The 12,259-nt window shown below is 44.8% G+C and overlaps 1 protein-coding gene across 1 annotated transcript; it reads right to left on the reverse strand.

Annotated features, from left to right (window-relative positions):
* Positions 1–1,092: 1,092 nt before the first annotated feature.
* On the reverse strand, positions 1,093–11,819 carry LOC311112521 (glycogenin-1-like). Its single transcript, XM_084155653.1, has 7 exons — positions 11,683–11,819; positions 10,699–10,834; positions 10,279–10,453; positions 10,045–10,207; positions 4,859–4,985; positions 4,175–4,400; positions 1,093–1,856 (listed from the first exon to the last, which is right to left on the reverse strand). Exons 1-7 carry the CDS (start codon positions 11,687–11,689, stop codon positions 1,686–1,688), a joined length of 1,005 nt encoding a protein of 334 aa, XP_084011779.1. The 5' UTR covers positions 11,690–11,819; the 3' UTR covers positions 1,093–1,685.
* Positions 11,820–12,259: the final 440 nt, after the last annotated feature.

A 12,259-nucleotide genomic window follows, 5' to 3' on the forward strand; every position in this document is an offset into this window, starting at 1 on the left:
TCCCAGGTCTGAAACAGAGCGCACCTAAAATCAGAACCATTTGTTATGATTTCAATACCATCATTGAGCGCGCACACACACAGATAGGAACACTATGGTGTCACAGAATATTCTTTAACACACTGGGAGATAAAGTCTGCTCCGATGCACACACACACAGTTCAGTAGTACTAGTAGCTAGGCTGTGTTAGTAGTAGCCACATAGCTAGAATAAAAAGACAGATTCAGACTTCTTCACCAGTCCTTTATTAGGCTTCTACAGAGAACAGAAACAGTGATAGAACTACTGGGGTGTGTTCAGAACACACAAGGCTTTACAGCGTTTGGAAACTTCTCTATAGAGCCGTTTGTGGGCTAGATCATAATAGGCTGTGTGTGTGTTATGATTCTCTACTGTACCCCTGTGTGCACTTGACTTGCTCACTCAGTCCCCTTCATGGATGTTAAAGCATTGGATTAATCATGGACGAGGTTTCACCATGTTAAAATAATTTCTGATAGGATTTTCCTCACACCAGTCCATTCCTTTTAAATCCACAAGAGGGAGTGAAGGTACACACTTCAGGGAGAGGAAGAGACATCAGGGTGGGGATGTTGGAGGGTGGAGGCAGAATGGTGGTGGAGGGGGGGATTGACAAGGTGGGGCTGTAGGAGGGGTGAATTGAGTTGGGGGAGTGACATGTTGAGGATGGAGGAGAGGGAGTAGAGTGGAACAGGGGAAGCGTGGAGGTAAGTCTGTAGGAGGGTTGAATGGAGTAGAGGTGGAGGGGGAGGTATGGCAGCAGCAGAGGAGTGTTTTCTGTAAACAGCGAACGGTGACAATGAGGATAGGCCTAATTGTGTAATAAGAGTCTGATGGCGGTAAGGCAATTGGTCAGACTACACAGGAAGTGATGAAACCCAACAGGAAGTGACGACGCCAACAGGATGTGATGACAACAAACAGGACATGGCGAAATGACAACTTCTCCCAGTTGGGAGAGGAAAGTGCTACGGTGGGTTTTACACTTTAGAAATGTGCTTCCTTCACAATAATCATAATATACAGAAACAACCATGCACAACACGCATACAGAGAGAGAAAATAACCACTGGGATGCAAACTTTTATTAATATTACACTCTCACACACAATAATAAACAAAATAAACATTCTTCCCTTTCATAGACTAAAATACTTCATACCCATGCATCTCTGAATACTTTAAAGAGTTACACGACTGCCCTATCTCTATCATTATCAGGCTTGACTGAGTAACTGGGTTAGAGCTGTTAGAGTCATGGGGTCTGGATGGGACTGGGTGAGGCAGAGTCACAGTGAGTTTATTACGGAGTCATTACTTACTGACCAAGGCTTCTGCGCTGAGATGGTGGTATGGGGCTGCATAGTGTAGTAAACTGGTGTTCAAACACTGACTGGACCAGTCTCTGCAGGGGTTGTTTCTGCAGGACCAGGCCACACACAGACGCACGCACACACGCACATACATACACACGCACAGACATACACACGCACAGACATACACACGCACAGTGAGAGAAAACAGAGAGAGAGAGACCCATGATGGGACTATTTTTCAATACGTCATGCTCTACAGCTTTCTCTTCTGATTGGTCGATTGGCAGTTGATCCCCGCCCTGAATAACGTGTCTCAGGCCTGCCAATGGATGCCCTCCTCTGGCCCTCTACTTGAGGAAGCAGTCTAGTTTCTTCTGGATGCTTTCGAAGGAGTCGGCTCCCATGTAATCCGCCTGGCCCGCCTCCCATCGCTGCCTCCTCTCCTCACTGGACACCTGGGGGGCCTGGGGGGGAGGCGGGGGGCAGATGATCTCAACCACACTGTCACAGACCTCATCCTACAGGGGGTGGAGGGAGAGACAGGGGAGGCAAACAAGATGAGCAATCTGAGACATGGAGAAATACTCACTAATACAAGGGCTACAGTGACAGCCATGAAGCGTTTCCCCTCAACCCAAAGCGTTGACCAATAGCAGAGCACCGTGTCGCCATCACTGAGGTCAGCAGCTTCCTCTACAGAGAAACAGAACTAAGGGCAGGAGCCGGGGTCAGTGGGAGCGAAGAGCCAATCAGCTTCTTCCTGTTACCGTGGCAACTCCAATAAGCACAGCCGGCCGGTTACTAGAGTTGGACTAGGGTGTCAAAAGTATAGCACTACATAGGTGACTACATCATCACCCTACTGCAATATCATTATTGCACTACATAGGGCATAGAGTGCATTTGAGACATGCCCTTAGATTACCTGTTTAAAGTATCCATGAGAGACATGGAGAGAGGTTACCATGTCAATGACCTGCCACTACAGAGGGTCAACACACACACCATCATCATCATCATCATCAGCGACTGAAACCAGCAAATACTGTACTTAAACTTCTGTGCGATTACACTGTGAACACACTGTACTCACACACACACACACTGTCCTTCAACAGTTCCCTCAAACACATACAGTGCCTTCAGAAAGTATTCATACCCCTTGACTTATTCCAAATTTGGTTGTTACAGCCTGAATTCAAAATGGATTAAAATTATTTTTTCCTCACCCATCTACACACCATACCCCATAATGACAAAGTGAAAACATGTTTTTTGAAATGTTAGCAAATTTATTGAAAATGAAATATTATATATATTTTTATATATATTTAAATTTACACAAGTAAGTATTCACACACCTGAGTCAATACGTTAGAACCAACTTTAGCAGCGATTACAGCTGTGAGTCTTTCTGGATAAGTCTAAGAGCTTTGCACACCTGGATTGTACAATATTTGCAAATTCTTTAAATATTCTTTAAGCTCTGTCAAGTTGGTTGTTGATCATTGCTAGACAGCTATTTTCAAGTCTTGCCATGGATTTTCAAGCCGATTTAAGTCAAAAACTGTCTAACTAGGCCACTCAGGAACATTCAATGTCGTCTTGGTAAGCAACTCCAATGTATACTTGGCCTTGTGTTTTAGGTTACTGTCCTGCTGAAAGGTGAATTTGTATCCCAAGCAGACTGAACCAGGTTTCCCCTTTAGGATTTTGCCTGTGCTTAGCTCTATTCCGTTTCTTTTTATCCTAAAAAACTCCCTAGTCATTGCCGATGACAAGCATACCCATAACATGATGCAGCCACCACCATGCTTGAAAATATGAAGCGTGGTACTCAGTGATGTGTTGGATTTGCCCCAAACATAATGCTTTGTATTCAGGACAAAGTTAATTTATTTGACACATTTTTAGCAGTTTTACTTTAATGCCTTATTGCAAACAGAATGCATGTTTTGGAATATGTTTTATTCTTTACAGGCTTCCTTCTTTTCACATTGTAAATTAAGTTAGTATTGTGGAGTAACTACAAGGTTGTTGATCCATCCTCAGTTTTCTCCTATCACAGCCATTAAACTCTGTAACTGTTTTAAAGTCACCATTATCCTCATGATGAAATCCCTGAGTGGTTTCCTTCCTCTCCAGCAACTGAGTTCGGAAGGACGCCTGTATCTTTGTAGTGACTGGGTGTATTGATACACCATCCAAAGTGTAATTCATAACTTCACCATGCTCAAAGGGATATTCAATCTGTTTATTTTTAACCATCTACCAATAGGTGCCCTTCTTTGCGAGGCATTAAAAACCTCCCTGTTCTTTGTGGTTGAATCTGTTTTTGAAATTCACTGCTCGACTGAGGGACCTTACATATAAATTGTATGTGTGGGGTACAGAGATGAGGTAGTCATTCAAAAATCATGTTAAACACAGTGAGTCCATGCAACTTATGTGATTTGTTCAGTCACTTATTTAGGCTTGCCATAACAAAGCGGTTGAATACTTTGACTCAAGACATTTCAACTTTTCATTTTTTATTAATTTGTAAAATATTAAACATAATTCCACTTTGACATTATGGGGTATTGTGTGTAGACCAGTGACACAACATCTCAAATTAATCTGTTTTAAATTTAGGTTGTAACACAACAAAACGTGGAAAAAGTCAACGGGTGTGAATACTTTCCGAAGGCACTGAACATATCTCACCAGTGTTATTGTACATCTTTCAAGATTCAGAAACCATTGTCAGTACTGGAGATCCCAAGAAGAAGTACACCCACTATGAGAAGATGGGCCAGGGGTGAGTCAAACTCACACACACACACACACACAGTACCTCAGTGCAGCCAGAGCAGAACAGTGCGTCTCCATATGCGTCTCTGAGAGCAGGTAGGACACCAGAGGAGTAGAGGTTCCACCACTGAACTAGGAAGTCAGGGTGCAGGTCACCCAAGCCAGGGGTCAGGGTATGACCTTTGACCTTCCCGGTCTGGGTGTCATAGGAGTAGTTCCACGGCTTCACCTTCCCCAGGAAGTGGACCACCTTAGCCTCACGACCGTACCTACAAACACACACACCAGAGGTTGTAAGTCTTAGTGTGTGAAGTGTGCGTTCGTGCGTTGCGTACTTATAGAATAAATTAGGCTTAACTAGGAGAGTGTGTATGTATGTGACAAAGCTACACTGTGGTTTGGGCTTGCCGGTAGTACCAGTGTGTTATTTGAGGGCAGGCCTGAGCCACTCCTCTCTTGAAACTCAACACCAGACACCCTTTCAACTGACCTTGGCTTGGCTTACCTTATAAACAACAAAACAGATCCTCTCTCTCACTCACTCTTTTACTCTCTCTTTCACTCACTCTCAGTCACTCTGTCTCTGTGTCTATCAGTCACTCTCTCTCTCTCTCTGACACACACACTGTTGAGAGACAGGGATTTGGAGCAAAAGTGTGAAATAACTTCTACTGTGACACAACACTGGAGCATGTGTGTGTGTGTGTATATATGTGTGTGTACCTACTGTTTGAAGGCTGGTAGATAGGTGTATATAGCGATACTGCTGAGGTTGTAGATAAAAGGCAGGTGTTTGGAAATGTCTGCTGTTGACCAGGTATTGAAGAAACTGTTCAGAACCCCTTGGTCCCCACCTAGAGAGATAGAGAGATAGAGAGAGAGAGAGATGTGAGTAATTTCATCTTTCTCACTGACCAGCCAAATGCATGGCTCTCAGCAGTCTGCTCTCACTACCCATCCATAAAGAAAGAGGGAATCTGTAATGGGTGGAAGCTGAAAGTCAGAGACAGACGACCCTGACAGCACCATGATAACAATCAACCTCTACAAGACTGGGACTGTCATGGTGCAAGGTAACCTTAGGCTGTTTGAAACAGACTTTCAGACCATTAAGGAGAGAGCAGAGAGAGAAGGACACCACCAGTGACATGCCCTCCCACAAGACAAACTCCACCAGCACCACCCTCATCCCCACTATTCCCACCCAAAAAGGCACATCCAGCACCTCTTCCCACCATAGTGGAGGACCCCGGGAGGAGAGCGACCCCCTCAGTGCAGAGCAGGCTCAGGCCCTCCTCACCACCATGGCTGCCATGAGGGATCAGTTCACCAAACTGGAGGGGGAGGTGGTCCTGCTCAGGGAGAGTGAGTGCAAACAGCAACCAGACATCCACACCTTAGAGGAGCTCCTAACCAAGGTGCGGACAGAGCAGGACAGCAGCCTTGCAACACAGCTGAAAGAAGTTCAGCAAGAGAGAGACGGACTCAAGAGAGAGAGGGCTGATCTAACAAAGGAGAAGAGAGAGCTGATCTAACAAAGGAGAAGAGAGAGCTCCAAAAAGACAGGCAGAGCAGTAATAACGAGCTGACCACACTAAGAGAGGAGCTGCAGGAGAGAAAGAGAACAGGCTGCAGGAGTAGCTAGATCACCACTCTATGACCTGCCCTCACACAGCAGAGGAGCCCACCTCAACCAGCCAGGCCTCCCCAGCCCTGCCGGCTGCATGCCTCCCCCCCCAGAACAGCCTCCCACTGACAGCGGCACTCGCACAGACCAGCCACACCCCAGCTCCAACACCCACCAGCCCCAATTCTACCCACTCCAGTCCAGAAGAAACACTGGCTGAGATTGTCCTGTTGATGGACTCAAATGGGAAGTTTGTTCAGGAGAATAAACTTTTCCCTAGACACAAAACGAGAAAGGTGTGGTGCCCAACAACTCAAGAGTGCCATGGCGCTGCTTGATAAGGCCCAGCTCGGGTCATACACACCGGAAGCAACGACCTGCGTGCTCAGCAGGAGAGAGTGGCGACTTCACTACGGGGAGTGGTTGAGAAGGCCTCCGCAATATTCCCTAACTCAAGGATTGTGGTGTCAACCCTTCTACAGAGGAAGGACTTCCACCCTGCCACAATCCAAAGAATAAACGCCAGCCTCTCCCGGGACTGTGCCCTGCGACCCAATGTACACCTGGTCCACCATCCCACCCTCGATCTGGACTGTCTCTATGACCATGTTCACCTGTACAGGGAGACAGTCCCCATCCTTGCTAAGACTCTCAAGGACGTCGCTTTAAACCGCATCTCGACCTCTCCACCCAAGAACAGCGGAGCAATCTCCACCCCCCCCGAGATCACCGAGACAACACCCCGGACCAGCACCCTGGACCCCACAGCCACGACCACAGCACCACCAATCTCAATGCCCACCACAGCCAGAGCAGCACAGACCACCCCAGCCCCCCACCCTTGGAGGATCCACAGCCCGGCAGGCAGAGCTATGCACAAGCTGTGAGAGGAGCAACTGGCTCAGCTCCCACCAACGAAATGAGTGACATCAAACAAATGCTGAATCTACTATGCTCACATGTGATAGGCCGTGGGTCATGGTAAGATGAGCACAAGAACTCCACCATCCTCACACTACATCCACCCAAGTGGCATGACACAAATACTATCTTAAATGATAAACAAATTACATTTGCATAATAAGAGTTTACGTTAATTGAAACATCCTATTTTAATAGTTATTGTTGGATTGTGAGTGTTCATCTCATTTTGAAGGTAAAGAAAAAACAGTTATGAAATATTTTTATGTTGCATGTTGGAATTTACAAGGATTGAAGTCCTCTGCTTTTGGGCTAAAGAGCAGAAACCCAGACTTCCTTAAAGAAATTGATGATGTTGATATTGTAGTACTACAGGAAACATGGTGCAGAGGTGATGTTTCCACTGGCTGTCCACTAGGATATAGGGAGATAATCGTACCATCCACCAAATTAAAAGGAATCACACAAGGCAGAGACTCAGGGGGAATGCTAATATGGTATAAATCTGAACTAACTAATTCAATCGAATTGATCAAAACAGGAGAATTCTTTATCTGGCTTAAAATCAACAAGGAGGCTATCTTAACAGATAAAAACGTCTTCCTCTGTGCTACATACATTCCACCCTCAGAGTCACCCTACTTCAATGAAGAGTTTCTCCATTCTAGAGGGGGAGATTAGTCACTTTCAGGCCCAAGGCAATGTGCTGGTCTGTGGAGACCTGAATGCTAGAACAGCAGAAGAACTAGACACATCTACCGGGAAGCAACAACCTTTCCCTCCCCACATAACCCCCCCAGAAACAACTATGACAAAGTGAAAAACTAAAATGGAGTACAGCTCCTGAAGCTCTGTCGAACACTGGGTCTGTACATAGTTAATGGTAGGCTAAGAGGGGACTCTTTTGGTAGGTTCACCTACAGCTCATCCCTTGGCAGCAGTACTGTAGACTACTTCAACACCGACCTCAACCCAGAGTCTCTCAGAGCCTTCACAGTCAGCCCACTAACACCTCTCTCAGACCACAGTAAAATCACAGTGTAACTGAGAAGAGCAAAACCCAACCATGAAGCATCACGGCCCAATAAATTACATGGTACTAAACAGGCCTATAGATGGAGTGCAAACAGTACAGAAATCTACCAAAAAGCAATTAGTAGCCAAAAAATACAATCTCTCCTGGACAACTTTTTAGCCTTAACATTCTCCTACAGCAATGAAGGTGTACATTTGGCTGTTTGGAACATAAACTTTATATTTGACAAATTAGCCTCCTTGGCTAATCTAAAGAAACATAAGAGCAAACCAAAAATAATAGATAATAAAAAATGGTTTGATAATGATTGCAAAAATCTAAGAAAGTAATTGAGAAATATATCTAATCAAAAACACAGAGACCCAGACAACAAAAATAATAAATTGATTTGCATTTTAATGAGGGAAATAAGTATTTGACCCCACTGCAAAACATGACTTAGTACTTGGTGGCAAAACCCTTGTTGGCAATCACAGAGGTCAGACGTTTCTTGTAGTTGGCCACCAGGTTTGCACACATCTCAGGAGGGATTTTGTTCCACTCCTCTTTGCAGATCTTCTCCAAGTCATTAAGGTTTTGAGGTTGACGTTTGGCAACTCAAACCTTCAGCTCCCTCCACAGATTTTCTATGGGATTAAGGTCTGGAGACTGGCTAGGCCACTCCAGGACCTTAATGTGCTTCTTCTTAGGCCACTCCTTTGTTGCCTTGGCCGTGTGTTTTGGGTCATTGTCATGCTGGAATACCCATCCACGACCCATTTTCAATGCCCTGGCTGAGGGAAGGAGGTTCTCACCCAAGATTTGACGGTATATGGCCCCGTCCATCGTCCCTTTGATGCGGTGAAGTTGTCCTGTCCCCTTAGCAGAAAAACACCCCCAAAGCATAATGTTTCCACCTCCATGTTTGACGGTGGAGATGGTGTTCTTGGGGTCATAGGCAGCATTCCTCCTCCTCCAAACACGGCGAGTTGAGTTGATGCCAAAGACCTCGATTTTGGTCTCATCTGACCACAACACTTTCACCCAGTTCTCCTCTGAATCATTCAGATGTTCATTGGCAAACTTCAGATGGCCCTGTATGTGCTTTCTTGAGCAGAAGGACCTTGCGGGCGCTGCAGGATTTCAGTCCTTCACGGCGTAGTGTGTTACCAATTGTTTTCTTGGTGACTATGGTTCCAGCTGCCTTGAGATCACTGACAAGATCCTCCCGTGTAGGTCTGGGCTGATTCCTCACCGTTCTCATGATCATTGCAACTCCACGAGGTGAGATCTTGCATGGAGCCCCAGGCCGATGGAGATTGACAGTTATTTTGTGTTTCTTCCATTTGCGAATAATTGCACCAACTGTTGTCACCTTCTCACCAAGCTGCTTGGCGATGGTCTTGTAGCCCATTCCAGCCTTGTGTAGGTCTACAATCTTGTCCCTGACATCCTTGGAGAGCTCTTTGGTCTTGGCCATGGTGGAGAGTTTGGAATCTGATTGATTGATTGCTTCTGTGGACAGGTGTCTTTTATACAGGTAACAAACTGAGATTAGGAGCACTCCCTTTAAGAGTTACCTGTATAAAAGACACCTGGGAGCCAGAAATCTTTCTGATTGAGAGGGGGTCAAATACTTATTTCCCTCATTAAAATGCAAATCAATTTATAACATTTTTGACATGCGTTTTTCTGGATCTTTTTGTTGGTATTCTGTCTCTCACTGTTCAAATAAACCTACCATTAAAATTATAGACTGATCATTTCTTTGTCAGTGGGCAAACGTACAAAATCAGCAGGGGATCAAATACTTTTTTCCCCTCACTGTATGTGTCTTCTCAGTCATGTTGAGACTGGTTGACTACTATTGCTTTAATGTATTGTTATTCTCATTAATATTGTTGTTGTAGTTGCTGTTAATGGTAATCCCATTTCCACTACTACTATTATTATTGCTGTTGGTCCCACCATTTTTGTTATATGTATACTTTGACAATGTAAGTAATTTAACTTGCCATGTCAATAAAGTCTATTGAATTGAGAGAAGAAAATAGAGAGAGAGAAGGAGAGAGGGAGAGAGTGGGGAGGGGGAGAGGTTAGACGAGAACATGACAGGTATTTTAGGATCTATAGGAGCTTGTTGGCAGCAGAGTTCAAGGAAAATCCATAGGCGATATAGCGTGTATTGCGCCACCCCGGACACACACACTTTGTACCATGTATTTTATTCTGTACTGCAGCTGCTGCTGCTTGCTCTTGTCCAGCAGCGCTTCCTTGAAAAACACATTCATATCTCAAATGGGACTCACATGGTTGAATAAATAAATAAAAACACACAGAACTGACTCACCGTCAAAGCTGCCGTTCTCAGTGCAGTGTGTCATAAGGCTGCGGTATGTTTCATTGGACGGTATAAAGACGAACACGCCTGAGTTGAAACAGTCTGGCCAACCAGGATCAGGCGCTGCAGATAACTCCTCCCTCTCAAACAGCTCATCAATGTTGGACAACACCTGCGTACACACACACACAATACTGAGCCCTGAACACATATTTGCACTGAGTAAGGAGTGTGAGTGCTCACCAGTGTGTCTGCGTCCATAAACACACACTTGGTGTAGTGTGTGAGTGTCCAGCAGTGTAGCTTGGTGAAAGTCACTCCCAGGTCCGGTCTCTTCATCAGGGCCAGGTGGACTGTGTCCCCAGAGTCCAAGACTTCCACCACACACACCTCGTCGTAGATGCTCCTCAGCACGGCCCTGCAACACACACACACACACACACACACACACACACACACACACACACACACACACACACACACACACACGCACACACACACACGCACACAGTTTGAGTTGTGTGTTACCTGCTCAGGTGTACTCAGGCTTGGCCAATACAAAATTAACAGAGACAAGGCCATTGGTGTGTCAAACACTGAACATGGATAATGGTGTGTGTGTGTGTGTGAGTATGTATGAGTGCGAGCGTGGTTGTGTGTTACCTGCAGGGCTCTGCTACGTGCGGTCCAATCAGAACCACCAGTTGTTTGGTTGTGTTATTTTTGCGTAGCGACCTCCCCAGAACCATCGCTCCTTTAGCATAGTTGTCATTCGTGGCCAGAGTCACATATGCTTGGTCTGATCACACACACAGAGTATTATAACACACATACACAACCATGTATTTGACTAGTTATTTGGCACCTGCACCCTCTCTACATGGCTTATATCGATACATCATATCAAATGGTCTATAGGACTACAGCTAGGGTAACCATATAACCTCTACCCGTCCCTACCAGAGAATAGCCCTATAGTTTACACACTGTAATATAACTACCATATGTGAACTTGTGGTGGAAATGTCAAAGGCAGTTCTGCACGGGCCGTTTCCACTTGTGAGATTGACCATACAGACAAGAAACGCGTCGTGTTTAAAACGAGTGATGTTTTTAATCCTTAAAAAATAAAATCACCACTACGTATGAGATCTCGGGTACATATTGTAGATTACATAGGCACATAGCAAAAATGCGTGTTTGATATATCACTACGCAGAGTGAACAAGTGCACACTTTGGGATGGATGAGAGAGTTGGAATTCAGCAATGGCCGAGCCGCACAGACACTGCAGCACGGTAAACACAACAAGCACACGATGTCATCATATTTGTTGCCCACACGGATAACGTTACTTTAAATACATCGCGGCATAAAACGACAATCTACATATAAATGGGAGGACTGTGTAACTGCGTAGAATATGCGCACCAACCAAACTATATATAAATCACTGTGTTGCAGATTGATGGCAAACCAAAGCTACTGGAATTTTCGTGTTATTAGGCTATAGCTCCAAAGCATAGGCTTATATAATATTATCAAACAATAATAATATAAAACAACCTAACATAATATAGCAACACTGTTGTCACATTTTAATGGTTATAGGCTATTCCTGTCATCCTTATGAACCTGCTGTCTTACCCGCCATTATCCGTTATTCGGTGTGGCCGTAGCTCGGGAGGGTCTGGAGTGCTCGATTAAGTGTTTAACGGGAGTTTTTCGGTAGCAACAGAGCTAGAAGACACAGCTGGCGATTGTCAAGAGAACGGAATCAAGTCAGGAGACCATATTCCGCGTCATGTGATCCGTGACAGCACACACGCCCCCCACAATCCACAACACAAACACACACACACACAATTTAGAATCGAAATGTTTCCAAGTTTTAGTGATTATTTTAGTTTTCCTACAGTTTTTTGAACAGATATTTGAACTTAGAGATAGGCCTAGTGATCATACTTAAGAACGAAAGGGGAAATAGCAGTACATAATACGACGATAATTACGTCAATCAGTGTTATTTATGGTAAGTCAGAAAAGCTGTGCCTACTAATTGCTTATTAGACCAGTTCCCATGTTCCTTTAGCGACACTTCGTGGTGAGATGGTGTATCGGCACCCTGGGCTGACTAATCGAGGATAAATTATTTATTTATCTTTCTTTGGTGATGGCTGAGCGAGGGAAAATTATTAGTAGCCTATGCCTATTTCTACTGTTA

Source organism: Coregonus lavaretus, assembly GCF_964263955.1.
Source record: "Coregonus lavaretus genome assembly, chromosome: 38".
Taxonomy (NCBI): Eukaryota; Metazoa; Chordata; class Actinopteri; order Salmoniformes; family Salmonidae; genus Coregonus; species Coregonus lavaretus.

What these genes read in the sequence shown, in the direction of transcription:
- LOC311112521 (XM_084155653.1), bottom strand. An exon ending in TATCTACCAGCCTTCAAACA is followed by an intron (nt 4,401 to 4,858) that starts GTAGGTACACAC and finishes GTGTGTTTGTAG; the next exon opens with GTACGGTCGTGAGGCTAAGG. An exon ending in TCTGCTCTGGCTGCACTGAG is followed by an intron (nt 1,857 to 4,174) that starts GTACTGTGTGTG and finishes CACCCCCTGTAG; the next exon opens with GATGAGGTCTGTGACAGTGT.